Here is a 16,820-nt window from a genome sequence, read left to right on the forward strand (position 1 = left end):
GAAGCAGCAGCAGAGGTCACGATTCGGGCTTCGCCGGCTCTGACGGCTGAACACCCCTGGAAGCGTGAACAGGTGTCATCAGTATTTTCAAAAATCTATTTTAATGACATAAGAACTATCGTTTCCGAGCAAAGTCCTGCTCAGCCCAGTCTGTCGTCAGCAGCGCCCGCATCAGATGCTGCTGAAGGAAATGAAGAAGCCCTGTGACAGAAGGCTGCTCCCCTCTCTAACCTGCCTCAACCTCTTCCTAGCTCCAGTCATTTTACAGCAGTTTCACTCTGAATCACGAGTTTACGCCTTCATTTTGGGACAGCGTGCTGAAGCCCCACAAGTCAGGGAGTTAATGAGTTGCTGCGACCTAATCAGGCCTGCCACACCACACCTCCGGCAAGTGTCAGACGCACAGGGAACAACTTCAAAGGACCAGCAGACCTTACGCTCTCCCTGTGAGCAAGGGCTGCTCCCTTCTCCAGCCTCCCAGTGGAAAGGTGAGCCCAGCAAGAGCCGACTGACTCGCCTTATATGGCTCCCAAGGCACAATTTCCGCTTGCCCAAGCTCAGGCAGGGTGGAAAAATTTGCTTCCTTGCTACTCCGCCCATCCCGGGCTCTGAAAAGCATCCGCTGAATCCTGGATCTGAAAGGAATGGAAGAATTTACACTGACATTTGCATGGAGCTCAGCTCCCTGGAAGAGGTAAAGCCATGGTTTTGGCAACAAGCTGGATCACCTCAAACACCAGGGGAGAAATGTGAGCCCAACAGCTGATACGCAGGCAGAGATGCATAGAGAAGTTGTAACCACAGCCTTTATTCTTTGCATACCATATGACCAATTTTTCTTGCTATTCAGATGCACTTAAGCCTTTTAAATTTCATGGCAGCAAGCTTTACAAGTTAATTATGAGTCGGGAACATTATTTCTTTTCACCAATTTATCCATAATACACTTTACTATATACCAGGAGCTTCGTTTTCAGAATCAAAGGAACACAGTCTCAGCTCAGGTTTACATGCTATTTTCTGCACAAGTCAGTACTTCCTCTGGCAGTTACTTTTAACATTATCGAAGCCTGTCCTACCTTCTAGTCACAGTAATGTTAATGTCATCTAGGTCCGTGTCATTATCAACTTCTCTGAGCATCACAGAGAAACTCAAATTTACCAAACACATACCAACCCTCCTATTCACTGAATGTAAATACAGTCACATCCATAGTCCTGAATATCTGTGAGTGCAAAAAAGCTGCTGGCTAAAAATGAAACACAGTAGTTGCAGTCAATTAAAAGGCTGCTTCACTCTCAACAAATGCTCGTACTTTGTGGATTATCAAGGGGTTTTTATTTCTAAAAATGTGTGCATATTCACTTTTTCTAGCCGTGATTTCCTATATCAAGATCATACCTTTTTTCACACCAGATTTTTCTCACTACAAGAACCAGGGAGAGGTTTATCTCCAGCCATCAGTGGTTTGCCTTTGCTTTCGTCTGCTAGTCACCAAATGGCAGAACTCTGCTCATCCACACACAGATTCTCTCAGAAGAGAGAAAAAATGGTGGCAAAGGAGCTTAAAAAACTGAGTTCTGCCAATTCCCTTGTTCCCTTCTTTTTTGGGGACTGCAAAAGACAGAAACACAGTCCATTTGATTTTCTCATAGAAACCAGGAGCCAAAAACAACTGAAATCAGCGCCGGAGCTGGAAAGGTACAACAAAACTCACACAAACATAAAGTCTAGACACTGAAATGTGGAAATATGATTCAAATAACCACAACTGGCACATAATGTATTGATTGCAGCCCATCACAGAACAGGCCCTCAGTGGGTAAGAATATAGAAGAAAGATTAAATTAGCGTCTTCCACCTCGGTTGTAGAAAATATGGATCCTTGGGGTATAGTGATACCGATTGAGCTAGCATTTCTCCCGTCCTGCTGGGCTTTTTGCTAGACTTTTAAGTAACACGCCTGCTCTTGCTCAATAATGACAATTAGCTTAAACTATCCTCGCAGCACTGATCCTGTATGAATGAAACTGCCATGGGTGTCAGGTGGCTGCTCTTATCAAAGCACAGCCTATCAGCTAAACTTTGCGGGTCTCAAAATATTTGAGCCAGGTAGTCAAGAGGATGTTTGTACTGATGAAATCTAAATACTACAAAGGTTTAAGCGACTAGCTGTTTTTAGGAAGTTTCACAGTACTTGCTAAACCCCACCACATGCTAACTCAAACCTAAAGCAGAAAGTCTGCGTCTACCATTAAACCCAACTGCATGGTCTGGAATGGGGGCTGAAGCCAGCAGCACAACTCGAGCCTCTCCTCGGAGTGCTATGCGTAGATCGTCCTTCAAGACGCTGGCTCCAGCTTTCTCCCCACAATGACTTGCTTTCCTGCAGAGCAGTATGCCCCAGGACCATGCCCAGAGCCTCCCTGGATCATTGCAGGTTCTGCATACAAGAAAGAGTAACTGGTGGTGGCAGCTGGCCTGAAGAGACTCTGAAGAAAAAAAGTAAAACATCTTGGTTTTCCATGAATGCCTCGAGCTAAAGTATTATTTCCCGTGTAACAAAAGCCAAGACAAGTTCTGCTGTATAGAAGGAGAGCAGAGGGTTAACAGCAGTCAGACTGTACCAGATCAGGGAAGACTCAAGGTGGGTGGAGGTGGGTAGCTAAGTCAAGTCATGCTCACAAGCAGTGACCTCTTTTTGAGTTAAACAAATGCTGGTTTCTTTAAATTAAAAAAGGCACTAGTCCAATGTAAAGAAAAGAGAGACCAAGTGCACGGAGCAGTGTTTTTTCTAGACTGCCTTTTCGTTGGAGCAATGCAAAAAGGATTGGATTTTGGAAGTCTGCTTTCCCAGTGCAGCAGTGATACACACCACCACTCTGCAAACCAACTGCTGAGGGGCTTATCATGCTCTTTATCATATAAATTCTTTTTAAAAAAAAAAACAACAAAACCAACCCAGTCAGAAGGCAATACTAGGTTACCATGGTGTGCAAAAGTTGCCTTATGTACATGGGATGTTTCTAAGCAACACAAGCTACTATAGAAAACTCTTCTTATCAGCAAATCCAAGCTCCTTTCCTGGATAATGCATCTAGGTCAAGCTAAGGCACGTTGAATTTAGAAGCCTAGTTTTGGTGATGTCTCCTCTGTATCCACCCTGTATAAAATATTAGCATAGTTCAGGTTATCAGCCTTTTTTTTTTTCATTAGCATTAAGTTCACTCCAGATAATGGTTCCTACAGAAACAGCATTAACCTTAATTATTCAGAGGTAACTTGATCTCAATCTTCCTGATGTTATGACGCTGAGCTGATGACCACTTTTCCCCCCCTCAACTTCTCCTCTCATTTCCCAAAACCCAAATAGAGCCAGTGTATTACACAATCATGTTCACAAATGAGGGTATTTGGTACAGGATCCCAGACATATGGTATCTCTTCAAAGTCTACCTAAACCCATGCAGCCACTTCACCCATTCAAATGCATTCTCTTGTGCATTAGCAGCAAAACCACTAAGTCAGCCAAAATGTATTCTTCTCCCATGGATTAGCTGGCACAAATTAGTACGAGAGTGACGCATGCAGTCTGTCCCTTCCCATTTTTCAACATGCACAAACACCAGGGATTTGGAGACGCTTCACAAGTTTATGCTTACAAGTTACAGGCAGAATGGAGTTTCAACTGTTTGAAATGTGCAAATTGTTTAGGAGATAACAGGTTCATTTACTAACAAGACCTCAAATGCTTTTTCAAACAAAACTTCCCCTCCCTTACCAGTAATAAAGGCTCTTCTGCTATCCCAACAGTCGGCACTATGCAAGTGAACTATTTCAACAGTCACCATCCCTCTGCCAAGCAGCACTATGACAAAAACTAACTAAACAGGACAGAGCACTTCAGACAGGTTCAGAAAAAAACCCTGATGTTGGAGGATCACCCGTAGACTCCACACTCTGGGAGTTGACTGGCTCACGGCAAGCGCAGCAGCCACTCGAGGCACGACCTGCTGCAGTACACACTGGCCAGGGAGGTCGTCGCTGGGAGACAGACCGCTCTGAAGAGACTCACCTACACACCCTGTTTGATCAAATATGCTTCAGATAGAAGTAAAAACAAATTATAATAGCTTTCCTTTCTCCCTTTGCTGCTGTTTTAGAAGAATAAGAAATCCACTATAGAATATGCTGAAAAGAAGCAAGGGTTTAGTCTTGCTGGGTAATGAATACAATCGCCAGGATCCAGCTGCTAGAGCCATTGGTACGAGTGCCAAAATACTCCACTTACATACCTTAAAAAAAAAAAATAACGTAGCCTCACAAAAATAATCGAAGGGGTTAATCTTCAAGCTTGCTTCCCCCAGCATCGATAGAGAGCAAAAAGTTATTAATGCCCAAATTCAACTCCTCCAATTAATGGTGTTGTATGATCTGGTGATAAAAAGCAGATAGCATTTGAAAAAAAAAAAAGCACTGTCGGTCACAAGAATTCTGTCACAAACTTTCTATTTTCCCTTGGCATATCACCAATTAGACCTACTTCTGTAGTCTGCTACCACCAGTATAAAAAAAAAAGCATAATGGGTTTATAATTTGCCACCGAATCCCATAGCAACTGTACGTCACTTTAGATGTAAATTACAGACAATTCTTTCCCATGCAATTTGAAAACTATAGAGATGAATCTATAATTTGAGCAGATCCAAATGGTATATGGTTGAGAGAAAAAGCTACCCTAAATAATTGAAAGGAAACTGCCACAGGCCAAAACATTCCTCATGCACAATGTTAAACGTCTCTTTGTCCCCTTCCTTCAAATGGGAGGTGCCACATTCAGGTCAACATTAAGAACATTTAGCAGGAGTTTAGCAGTTCAGTATGTTCTGCATATCCTGTCCCATTTTTGCTGATTGCGAGGAGATGTACGTGTACAATGAGCTTCCTTTCCAGCCAGCCTCCTCTGATTCATTTAGTCATGTCACCGACTCATGTTCCTGATGTCGTAATAGCTTCAATTTTGATGGACTACAGCATCAGTGAATTAATAGGACAGGAAAAAACAGGTTACAGGAAAGAAGGAATGATGCAAAAAGCTTTAAGATAATTCAATGAATTTTGATTCGAAAGCCGGATTGTTCTTCTCCTCCTGACACCTGCAAGCAGCTTTCAATTCCCAAGTCAGCATGAATACGCATTACCCTAAAGACCCTGTAATGACAGCAGGAGCCTTCATTTTGTATTTTGTGCTTTAAACACAGCAAGATGAAGGCATCTGTAACAACCTGCTCTAAAAGAAAAGTCTGAAAAAGTTCTTTTAATAAGCGGTGACTACAAGGGGTCGGTTTAACCCTAACCTTTGAGAAATATCTTCTGTCACGGTCGGTTTAAGACGAGCAGAGAAGGCATGGGGAAGATGACATGGGAAGCCACGTCTGTCAGATGACGGTTCCAAAATTCAGTTCAGCTAGTAGAGCACAGGGGCAACGTGCTTCGGTTATCTCAGCTTAGCCCCCAATAAATATTTGTGCACCTGCCAAAGTTCACCACTGAATCCAACGGTGGCTTCAGTTCAAAATACTCCGTGTAGCAGGTACAACAGGAGCAGGAGGCACTGTTCAGCTGCTGCATCACGCACTGACCTAAGCGGGAATGCTACAATGCTCCTTACATCCTCCTAAAATCACGAGGCCACGATGCAAGCCAGGACTATGGCTGGCAGCTTAGTTGAGCCTGGCCTCCATCAGCTACAGTTAGGTCAACACATTAGCTACAGATAGTAGAGAAAGGTGTGCAACTGCAGTCACGTTGTTATTGAAAGACGATCCATCACCCAAGCTCACTAGTACCACTCCTCAAGCCACAAAGAGAGTTTTTAAATAAATACGTGAAAGTCAGGAAATTCCCAGGTTCCAGGAACAGCCCTAACACTGTTTACATGCCATCGGCAACTACACCACAACTGCATGAGGAGATGCACCTACTGCCAAGTGACATTTGGGTCTGCCATGTAGCACTTCAAATCATGCACTGAGATTTCTACTTACCCAGAAACCCCCACGACGTTGCTAAAAAATACGGGCATGAAAAGTGAAGGATGAATGCCATGGACAGAGACATATCTAGGTGTATTAGGCGAGGATAGACACAACATCTTGCCATCAAGCATGGAGGACAGGGTCCAGGATAAAGAATTAAAAAGGAAAACAAGGCAGGGGCATGAGGAGTTCCCTTGTACCTTGACATGGGCAGCAAGAAAGCTGGAGGCAGACCAGAAGAGATAAGGAAAAGTCATGCCCTGCTTTTTTGGGGGGGTGGGAGGGCCTAAACAGAGCCTGTACACACACCCAAAGGGAACACAGAAAACTGCAAGCTAATATAGAATTACACTTCTTGGAGAACCAAGAGTTGTTTTAGGCTAACACACCAGACCAGCTCCATTTCATCAGTGGACAAATTGACTTGGGACACATTTTCCACCGTTCAGCCTTCAGCTGCGGAGCTCAGCAGTCAGCGCTCAGGGTTTCACAACTGTGTGGAAGCAGTTTGAGGGGCAGCAAGTTTCACAAGGAGCAGACAAGCAACATCTTAAAGTGTCCCCTATGAAGCCAGTGTTATTTTTAAGACTTTTATGTCTTTCAGGTGAGCAGACCCCCCCAGCTATGGGAGAAAGAAACCCTTTTAAGGGCCACAAGGAGCCGGCAGCCCTGTGACCTGGACCTCTTCAGCAGCAGCTCCACATTCTCTGTACATGATACAGAAACAGCTTGCTGAAACACAGAGTTGGGCATCAATATGCAGACCCGCGACCGTTTTCTTCACCAAGACACAGACAATTTAGCAGAGCACCAAGCAGGAGAGACTCAAGATGACAAATATCTGTTTCCCCATAGTCCTGCTGCCTGATCCACACACGGTATAGCTCTACACCAAGAACGCAACTGCTCTGGCACAAGGGACACTAAAAACAAATGGCAGCTCGCCCAGCTGGGTGATCATTTTTGGATTATGTAATCCCAATACATTATTATTAGACCAAGAACAAACTCAAGCAAGCAACTGAAGACATTACCCTGCCTGTTCTGGCAAAGAGACAGAGTCTTGTCGCAGAAATTGCACCGACGTGCTATCCTGGTGCATAAAACAGGTCAGACTGCACACATGTTGGACTTCAGGTAACACAAACAACAGTATTGGATTCCAGGCCATTATACATATTACACAACACTGTCGTCAGTTATACCACATTTAAAACCAAACCGAGCAGAAGAAGCCTTAGCAAATTTTTTCCATTTACCTACTGCAGACCAAAATTAAATCAGAGCCTAGACTGGACAAACACACGCTCCGAAGGTGTGTTATAAAGTCGCTTGTTGGCATCGCCATAGCTGAGCATTTCAGAGGAAGCAGAGACATTCAACAAGCTGGAGAAACTGTTTATAGAACAAATGCAGAATGAGCATATGTGTTTAATAGCCCACTAATTGTTGCGTTATTCACTATACAAACAAGCGAGCTCTTCTGCCCTTATCCTTTCCTGCCCATTTAATCACCAGTAGCCTTTGACTATTTCTCTTTTGGGTGGCGGTGAAGGAAGCAAAGTTCATTAGTGGCCATTGGCCACCAAACAATCTAGAGACCAGACTTCATTTAGAAAATAAACACCACTATTCATGTGTGACACGGACTCAGAATAGCTTCCCAAAATATTTAACACAGCTGCCTGTAGTCTTCCTACTCTCCCTCCCCCAAAAGAAAAGACTTTCCTAATATATAGGAAAGCATTTCTTTGGATATTTTTTTTTCTTTTTCAGAGGAAAAAAAGCTAATAACTCAATCTATCCAAGGCACTTATTGCTACTGACTTCTCATAATGCTGATAAACACTCATTAAAAAATAAGTTGATAAACCCTGGTACAGTAATTACCTTCGTCCTCACACAGAAATTGCCCAATTCAGTGATGTGATGTAACCAACACCCTAAATTAAAAATAGTGTTGTGACAACATATGGTTTATCCTACAGAAGCTGGCAGGCAGGACACTCCTAATGACAAACGGGTTAGGTTCCCAGCTTCCCCAGCTCGCTGGCAAGGTGAGGAGACAGATACGCTCTTCGTAGGATCAGAGGCGTAAGAAAAAAAAAAAATTACAATAAAAAAAGACAGCTTTTAATCCCTCTCCTGTCCATCCTAACGACAGATGTCAAGTATTGCCATTATTCTTTATTTACATGACTAATAAGCTCTCTGGATGCATTTCAAGGAAACATCTCAGAAAAGACAATCTGGAAATTTCAAAATACAGCCCCAGCCTGAACCCGCCTCCCCCCAGGGAGGGGAGCACCGGGCTGGGGGGGGGGGGGGGAACAGGCAGACACACGAGGGTGGCAGCAAGGAAGGGACCCCCCGACCCCCCCTGCAATCCGCGATGCCAGCAGCGGGGGTGGACCCACCCTGCCCCCCCCCGCGACACGTCCCCGGGGTGAGACCGGCCCCCCCCGGGCCCTGGAAACCCACGTCACGTTCACGGGGGGGGGGCACAGAGGCCGCACCCTCCCACACGGTCACCGGGTGGGGGGGGCACTAACGTTCCTCGCCCTCCCCCCCCCAGCCACTTACGGGGGGGGGGGGGGGATGGGGGGTGTGGTGTGTGAAGGCGGTTTCCAGTCACTCACCTACCGGTAGGGACACCGAGAGCCCACTCCCACCGAGGGCACCACGACCTCGGCCCCCGGGTCTCCCAGTCACCCACCGGGGGGGGGCACACTGTAGTCCCCCCAACATTTACCGGGGGTTACACCGACACCTCCCGGTCCCCCTCAGGCACTTACCGCAGGATCGTGACCCCTCCCCGATCATCTACCGGGGGGAGGGGGCACAGAGGCCCCTCAAACACCAACGCGGGGGTGGTGGTGGGGGAACCGGGGTACCCCCGGGGCGTTACCGGTGGGGCACTGCGACCCCCCCCCCCCCGGTCTCCCTCACGTACCTGACCGTGGGATCGCCCACCCCACTCCCCGCGTTTCCCCGGTCAGTCACACAGAAGGGGGGGGGGGGGGCCGGGAGCCCCCCGCACCTCCTCAGTCTCTCACCGGGGAAGGCCTCACACCGAGCCCCCCCCCCCCCCATTTCCCCAGCCATCCGCCGGGGTCCGCCCCCCCACCACACACCCCACAGCAGCAGGACCGGTCCCGTTCCCCCCCCCCGCCCCACTCCGTGAGGAAACCTTCCCCCCCCACACCCAAAACGCCGCCGGTGCCAACCCCGCCAGTGCCGCCCGCGGGGCTCCGTCCAAGGGCCTCGTGGCGACCGCCCTCCCGCCGCGGTGGCCGTGCCCACCGCCCCACGCCCCACCGCCCCTACCTTACAAGCCTGGTAGCTCTCGAAGGCGCGTAGGGCGCTCTCCGTGAGCTTGACGTGGAAGACGGAGACGCGGGTGCCGCGGCCGAGGCGACCGCAGGACAGCCCGTACCCGCGCTCCGCCTGCAGCGCCGCCATCTTGGGACCGTCTCCCCCTCCGCGCCTGGGCCGCCGGGGCCTCCCGCCGCCGCCACGCCCCCCTTATGTATTATTTATGAGCCGTCCGGCCGCCGTTCCGCCAACCCCGCCCACCCGGGGTGCCTGTTGCTGGGGCGAGGAGGTGGGCAGCCCGCGCTCCCATTGGCCAGATCACGCCGGCCGCCGCCTCGGATTTGGGAGATGGGAAGGGGAGGCGGGGATATGCAAAAGAAGGCCGCGGGGCATGACGGGGAGGGTGGTTTGGTGCAGCCCTCCAGCCTTGGAGGACCCCCGGGGGAGGTGGGCGGCGGGTGGGCATCCCCCGTCTCCCGGGCATAACCCCCCCCCGGGCACGGCTTGGGGGCCCGGGCGTCGTCCCCCGCTCCAGGCAGGGCCTGTAGGCTCAGGCCTCCCCCTGGGCATCCCCCTCCCCACCCCGGGGCAGGGCCCGTAGGCCGCAGGTTCCACGTCGTGTGTGTCCCCCCCCAGGCCCAGCAGGGTCTGGGGTCACCCCCGGGGTGCAGCTCCATGCTCTCCAGAGTCAAGCAACCCCAGCCAGGGAGCACCTCCCACCGCAGAGGTCGCTCCCTCCCGCCACAGCTGCGGCAAAGCTGTGCGGGGTCTGTAAAAATTCCCCTCCACCCCTCTTGTGTCCCCCCCCAAATTAAACAGCAGCTCCCAGCCCTCGCTGCAGCCACAGGGTGGCAAGAAGGGGGGAGAGCAGAGAGCAACATTCCTCCCCTTACCCCCCAGGTCCTCACTGGCACTGAAGAGGCCCAGGCGTGAAGGAATTGTCCTTTATTTGGGAAGTTCACAGTCGGTTTGGGTGGGAGGACAGTGCTACAACCCCCCGCCTCCGTGAGCAGAGCTGAGACTGGGACAGCGGCAGACCCTGGGGACAACCCCGGGCTGGAGAGAGCTGCAGGGCAAAAAGGGACCCCCGAGAGCTTGCACCTACAAGAGACAGCCTGGAAAGGAGGTCTCCAGCGCTCCCCTCCCACCGCAGGTTTCTTTGGCTTCCTTTGGACATTGCACGCTCTGGGGAAGTGCCGAGGAGGGGAGCGGGTGCCTGTGGGAGGGCTGAGCTGCTGGCAGCCCCCCAGGACGCAGGGAATCTCGCTGCACATGCCTCTGGGTACGTTTGCACCGCTTCCCTTCCAGTAGCTGGGCCCAGCCAGAGAAATCACCGTGCCAGTTCATACCCACGCAGCTTCCTTCCACGTGCCTCCCCCCTGCCCGTCTCACCATGTCGGCAGGACCATGGTGCTTGCTGGGGCTCACCAGGCTGGGGACAGCCACGGCATACTGGTGTGCAGGAGCTCCCCCTCCCCCCGACATACTCGGGGCTGGGGGCTGAGCCCCTGATTGTCGGGAGGGTGCTCGGGGGTCTCTGCTCTGCCTGCGGCTCCATCCCTGCAGCTGCATCCTGCCTGCGCCAGGAGGGATACGGGGGGACATCAAGGAGGGGGATCTGGCGCCTCCAGCAGAGAAAGCATCTGTGTTTCTGCAACTTTGAGTCCTCGGGAAGGGGTCGGCGGAGCCCCAGGGTAGCCCCTTGGCAGGAGAGAGGCACGTCCCGGTGCAGGTCCTGTGCCGCAGGGCCGCCCCGCTGCCATCCTTAGTTCCTCGCCGCGATGACCACAGACAAGGCCACGCCGCCGAGCGCGATGGCTGTTGCACCGAAGAGCCACTTCCAGGGGATGGACTAAGGAGGAGAGACCAGCAAGGTGACGGGACACGCGCGGTGTGCCGCGAGCCCCACCGACAGCAGGGACGTGGAACCCTGCCTGCGCTGGCCGGGGGCCACGGGGCAGACTGAGCTCCCAATGTGCATCCGAGATAACACAGCCCAAAAAGGGCAAGTGCTGCTTCGGCTCTGCCCAGCGCATGGCCGGCACGTCGGCAGGGACAACGTGTGCTGCCGGCAGCCCAGCTGACAGTGCTTTCCACCAGCACAGCCAGCGGGCTCCTGAGTGCGGCAGCTGGGAGCAAAGTCCAAACCCTCCAGCTGGCATCGCCGGGACCCAGCGGACAGAGCCAGGAGCACAGCCGCAGCTATCGGCGTGTTCCTGGCAAGGCTGCTGTAGTGTGGGCCTCCAGCTCCTGGCAGGCTTGCTGCCCTGACACAGCCCACTCTGTGGGTCACATCAGCACCCCCCTGGCCTGGGAGCAGGACTGCGTCGACCCCCAGGGACCTGGGGGACACCAACATGTTCCCAGTGCCCAGCCCAGCACTCCCCATGCCAGGGGTGACCCCCACCTGCTCTGCCACACCCCCAGCAGGTCAGCACCAGCCCTTACCCAGGGCAGCTTGTCTTTGCACTTTCCTGGGGTGCCGGCAGCGCTGGGATTCCCGAGCATCTTCCTGTACATCTCCGTCTCCACATTCTTCTGGTCCGCGTGCTTCTTCACCAGCTTGGAGAGCTCAGCATGGATGGTCTGCGGAGGAGAGCAGAGCACTGCGGGTATCAGCCCCGCACCATCCCTGCAGTGCAGGGGAAGGGACGGGGACCGCAGTGCCACCACCAGCAGGTCCGGCCACCCCGGGGCCGTGCAGGAGCTTTGTAGAACAGCTTAGAAGCAGCCGGGGGGCCTGATGGCCTGATCCTGCCCTGCTCCCCTGCACTAAGGGGCTGCACCAGGCTGGCATCGGACACCCAGGCTGGGTGCCCTGCAGGTCTGAGTGCCCCTCTGTCCTTTTTGGCCACCCAAACCATCCACAACCTGGCAGCGGGGATCAGAGCCCAGGGCTGATGCCAGACATCGGGAAAAGGATTTTATCCTTTAATCGAGACAGAAAAGTGTCTGCCTTCAGGACACACATGCCTAAGCTCTCCCACTTTTCTGTCTGGAAGCAAGCTGGGAAAGCGGGCTTAAACTTAGCCTGGTCTGAAGCAGGATTGCAGCAAGACCCAGGAGCGTGTCAGTACCTGCCCGGCTGTGCCGAGCGGCAGCGATGGCTGGGGCTGAAGGGAGTGCTGCGGTAGAAAGCTCTGCGTCCTGCGCAGAGCTCAGAGGCTCCCAAAAAAGCAGCAACAAGCGCCAGCGAGCCGAGCACAGCACCGCCAGCCATTGCCCGAGCCCTCAGTGGCAAGAAGGACGTGGTGGTGGCCTCGGTGGCGCAGCCGTCCGCCGCCACGGCCGTACTGTGCCCTCTGCTGGGGACGCCACGCTCCGGGCAGCTCCGACACCTCCCCTAAACACCGGTACCGTCACCAGGGACCCACACTGGCTCTGGCTCACGTCGGCTCACCTGGAGACCAGCCAGGGCTTCACCAGACCATGCCACGCTTGGCACCGCTGCCTTGAACATGAAACTTTGGATGTCTTTGGACGGTGCAAAGCAGCAAAGCGCCTGCAGGCACCCCTGAGCTCACCGGGGCTGGCAGGTTGGTGTAGGACAAATGTTGGCATCCCCCCACCGCTCCCAGAACGTGCATTTCCAAGGGGTCAGGAGAAGGAAGCCCAAGGGGTCAGGAGAAGGAAGCCCAAGGGGTCAGGAGAAGGAAGCCCAATGGCTGATGGTCTGTTAGGGCCAAAAAGTGCTAACAGCTCCAGAGAACCAGGTTTCCTCATCCGAGGCAGGTGGAGCTGAGCATTTCTTGTCTGTTTTCACCACCAGTAGCCATAGCCCGTGACTCACTGACGCGTGTTTAACGCTGCCGTCTGGAGTGGCACGGCCACTTCCCTAGGAGTCCCGGCAGCCAGCCGGAGAGGCCAGTCATTTGCTGTACTTGTGGTTTCACTGGTAACGTCACTGCTGGGCATTTTGATTTTTCACCCCTCTCCAATTAAAAGCTTCATCCGAATGGACTGGCAAGCAGCCGCCCTGCCAACAGTGATGTGCTAGAGACACACAGGGGGGGCTGCTCCCAGTACTGCCAGCAACGCTAGTGCTGCTCCCTCACCACGGTTGCCCACCCTAACCTTGCAGGGAAGCAAAGCGTTTGACGATCCTGCTCATCCCTCCCCATGGTTGATCTCAGACCACGAGCTCTCTGGGTGCTGCGGGGCCACCGAGCACCTGCTTTCAGTGCCCCATCCTACCCGTGACCTTCAGGCACCAGATCACGACACAAATCATGTCAGTCTGGTGAAATTCCCAGAAAAGAGGTGGATAAAACAACAGACCCAGTAGAGGACTAAAGCCCACTTGTAGAACCAAGCCCTCCACCTTGACCCCGCGCAGGCAGCACCTCCCTGCCTCTCCCCTCAGGTCGCCCAGGCTCGCTCCTGCTGGGGCCATTTCCTGGTGCTGGGGTTTGATTTCTCCCCAGGCTCTGGTCCTGCAGCTGATCATTAACCAACAGGAAATTCCTGACCCAGAGCTCGCCCTGGCCCGGGCGCTGGACCGAGGTCTGGGCTGCTCCTGCCGCCCAGTGAATCACGCTCTGGGCTGCTGAGTGAGTCTGCGGGGATTTGGCTCTGCTCCACTTCCAGCAGCCATGGCACAAGCTGCTGGAGCCACCCAGGGAAGCTGGAGCAGCCAGGACCATACGCACAGAATCACTGAAGCAGGGATGCGTTGGCAGGGAGTCCTGCCACCGCAAGGACCAAAGGGCAAAGAGGGAGTCTCACAACACGGAGATAAGGGACCCACCAGCGCAGCCAAGCTTGGACGTTGCACCATGGGATGCATCACCCCATGGCTGCCCAGGCCCTTAGGGGGCTATTTCCAGCCTCCCTTCACGAAGGAAGCTGGGAACAGCTACGGGAGGCTTCAGCCTTCCACAGGGGACACCGAGGTTCACAGGGACACAGACAAGAGGAGAGCGTCCTGCAGACACCCAGCTTCGCAGGATCACCGGCAGCACACAACAGCAGCTTACCTTGTTTGAAGGCTCCAGCTTCAGCGCTGCCTTTAAGATGGGGATGGCCTCCCTGTATTCACCCTGCTGAGCCAGGACCTGGAAGGCAAGATACAGATTGAGCAGGGCGGCTGAGGTCTGTCCCCCGGTCCTGGCCTCCGTCACGCCATGGAAAAGGGACGGCAGCGCCTGCCGCGTGCCCAGCCTCACCTTGCCCTTTCGGAAGAGAGCCTTGATGTTCCCCGGCTGGTGCTCCAGGACGAGGTTACAGGACTTGAGGGCCGCCTCGTAATGGTCCAATTTAAGCTGAGAGGCTGCCAGGTTGTTGAGACATTTCACCTTCACGTCCAGCAGCTCAGCCTCCTCATCTGGGCTGAAGTCAACTACAGAGACCCCAGAGCCAGGTTACAGCGGGAAGGGAGCCCAGGTGGCCCTTGCTGGGTGGGAGCAGGTACCTTTCGAGCTGGAGCTGATGATCTTGAGGGCGATGTCGTAGGAGTTGATGGCCAGCACGTAATCTGCCTGCTGGTAGAAGAAGTTGCCACGCTCCCGCTTGCGGTTGGCCAGCTCTATCTTCTCCTTCCCACTGAGCAGTTCCAGGTCTGGCGTGTCCTGAGCCGCCAGCAGCTCCACCTCCAGGGTGAGGGCCGCATTGGGTGGGATGTCAGGGCTCCTGCGCAGAGGGGCACAAAGCCACGTCACTGTTGCCGCCTCCGCCAGTCCCACCAGCCACTGGGCCACACAGACTTAGCACCGTGGCCCAGAAATCAAGAGCCACAGAGGCTGCCTGGGACAGGGCGGGATGTAGATTGTTCCCCCCAGGCAGGACACGCTGCCATCGCCTGCATGTGGCAAACAAGCTGGGCCTCCCTGCCCACGAAGCTGTGGCTTGCTGGCTGGGCTGTCACCGGGAGCGCAGAGGACAGCTTTCACAGCCCTGTTTTGGGCCATCTCGCTCCACTCCATGCCCTCCCCACTCACCTGCCCTGAGCGCCATAGCAGTACTTTGCATCTGCCACAATCAAAGCCGTCTCCCCCATTTCCAGGAGCTGCACGCACAGGTCCAGAGCCTGCAGGGAACAACATCATGGGGAGGGAGCAAGGGCAGAGGGGCCGCTTCCGACCCACAAACGGGGATATCGTTGACCCCAAACCCTCCCCACGCCCCCCAAGGTGAGGTCCTGCTCCACAGGGGGGAAAACAAGGCAGCGATAAAGCCAGGCGAGCTTTCTCCCAGCCCTGACCTGCAAGACGTCACAGTCCCCGAGCGTGAAGGTGAGGGCAGGGTTCTCCTCCACCACGCTGCCATCCTCCAGCGTGGCCTTCAGGCGGACGGTCACGTCCTGGCCCTTACGGGGACGGGTGTCCACCCCCTGGCCCGGCACCAGCGTCTTCTTCTTGAGCAAGCCGCTCCCTGGGTGAGGAGAAGCCGGAGGCATGTCAGCCCGTAGTGGAGAAGAAAAAACTTGATTCCCACCGCCCCGCTCTGACTCCTCACCAGCCTTCATGGCACAGGGAGCACCAGCAGAGCCACGAGGAAACCTGTGAGGCCCCACAAACCCAGCGCCCTCCTGTCTGGGCTCTCACCCAAAACATCGAGCCACTCCTGGGGGTCCTCAGCCGCTTCCCCCTGTCCCTGCTCTGAGGGCTGGGTGTCCTCCCGCGGCGGGGCCAGTGGCCTGCCCACGTCCTCCAGCGGGGGCAGCTCGCTCAGGTCCTCCTCCTCCTCCTCCTCCTCCTCCTCCTCTTCCAGGACCTCAAAATCCTCCGCCGTGTCCAGCTGAGCGGCGTCGGCCGTCGGTGACGGCTCGGTGCCGGTCCCTGACCGGTCCGGGGAACCGTTCCTCGGTTCCTCCCCGCTGGAGGCCATCGCGGCGGAGCAACCTGGAGGGAGAAGAGAGAACCGGGATCGGGCCTGCGCTTACCGGGAACGGAGCGGGGGGGGGGGGCGGGGGACGGACAGGGGGACGGGAACGGGGCCTCCAGCCCGGACAGCGCCGGGGCCCTCCGGGGCGGGGGGGGGAGGACGGGGGACACCGGCAGCCCCGGGGAGGAAACGGGCCCCGGGGGGAGGGAGACTGGGAGGGGGAAAGACGCGGCCCCGACCCGTTGCCGGTACCGGGAGGGGCTGCCCCGCCCACCGCCACGTGCCTTCCCGCCGCCCGCGGTAGGGGGGAACCCCACGTCACCGTCACCGTCACCGTCACGCGCCGGGACTCCCCCTAGCAACGGCCGCCGCCGCGCGCCCCCCGCGCCGTTCCCACCTGGCCCCGTGAACCCGCGGCCGCCGGCCCCGCCCCTCCGCTCCTATTGGACAGGCACCGCCCACAGCTCTGACGCCATTGGGTGGTGAGAATGCTCGTCAGGGCGAAGCGCCGGACGGGGCTCGGCGCTGTCTTAAAGGGGCCGTGGGGACTGGGGAGGGTGTCCGCCGCTGGGCTATGGCCCGGGGGCCCGTGTGTGCCCGGGGGCCCGTGTGTGCCCGGGGTGCGGTACGGGGGGGTCCCTCGG

General features: G+C 54.8%; 2 protein-coding genes across 4 annotated transcripts in view; both read right to left on the bottom strand.

Annotated features, from left to right (window-relative positions):
- ELL (elongation factor for RNA polymerase II) overlaps nucleotides 1–9,536 on the bottom strand; it is a 55,937-nt gene extending 46,401 nt beyond the window's left edge. Inside the window, exon 1 of the mRNA XM_069790400.1 lies at nucleotides 9,367–9,536. Coding sequence (XP_069646501.1) covers nucleotides 9,367–9,501 — 135 coding nt within the window. The 5' untranslated portion in view covers nucleotides 9,502–9,536. The remainder of the gene's footprint in view (nucleotides 1–9,366) is intronic.
- A 748-nt stretch (nucleotides 9,537–10,284) lies between these two features.
- FKBP8 (FKBP prolyl isomerase 8) lies at nucleotides 10,285–16,711 on the bottom strand. 3 transcript variants are annotated; one of them, XM_069790408.1, is made up of 9 exons: nucleotides 16,574–16,711; nucleotides 15,897–16,193; nucleotides 15,554–15,723; nucleotides 15,291–15,379; nucleotides 14,765–14,982; nucleotides 14,520–14,692; nucleotides 14,331–14,408; nucleotides 11,803–11,940; nucleotides 10,285–11,206 (listed from the first exon to the last, which is right to left on the bottom strand). In XM_069790408.1, the coding sequence occupies exons 2-9, from the start codon at nucleotides 16,177–16,179 to the stop codon at nucleotides 11,120–11,122; spliced, it is 1,236 nt and encodes a 411-aa protein (XP_069646509.1). In that variant the 5' UTR covers nucleotides 16,180–16,193; nucleotides 16,574–16,711; the 3' UTR covers nucleotides 10,285–11,119. The 3 variants fall into 3 exon arrangements, with proteins under 3 accessions (XP_069646509.1, XP_069646508.1, XP_069646506.1); XM_069790407.1 differs by having other exon boundaries at nucleotides 16,505–16,599; XM_069790405.1 differs by having other exon boundaries at nucleotides 16,461–16,582.
- Between the last annotated feature and the right edge of the window lie 109 nt (nucleotides 16,712–16,820).

The sequence above is a fragment of the Haliaeetus albicilla genome, chromosome 8, assembly GCF_947461875.1.
Source record: "Haliaeetus albicilla chromosome 8, bHalAlb1.1, whole genome shotgun sequence".
In the NCBI taxonomy this organism is placed as follows: domain Eukaryota; kingdom Metazoa; phylum Chordata; class Aves; order Accipitriformes; family Accipitridae; genus Haliaeetus; species Haliaeetus albicilla.

Excerpts from the sequence above, each read along its gene's own strand:
- FKBP8 (XM_069790408.1), bottom strand. The coding sequence starts at position 16,179 with ATGGCCTCCAGCGGGGAGGAACCGAGGAACGGTTCCCCGGACCGGTCA. Across the intron at positions 14,693-14,764 it reads CATCAGCTCCAGCTCGAAAG|TTGACTTCAGCCCAGATGAG; the intron begins GTACCTGCTCCC and ends GGGTCTCTGTAG. Across the intron at positions 11,941-14,330 it reads AGCTGGAGCCTTCAAACAAG|ACCATCCATGCTGAGCTCTC; the intron begins GTAAGCTGCTGT and ends TCTCCTCCGCAG.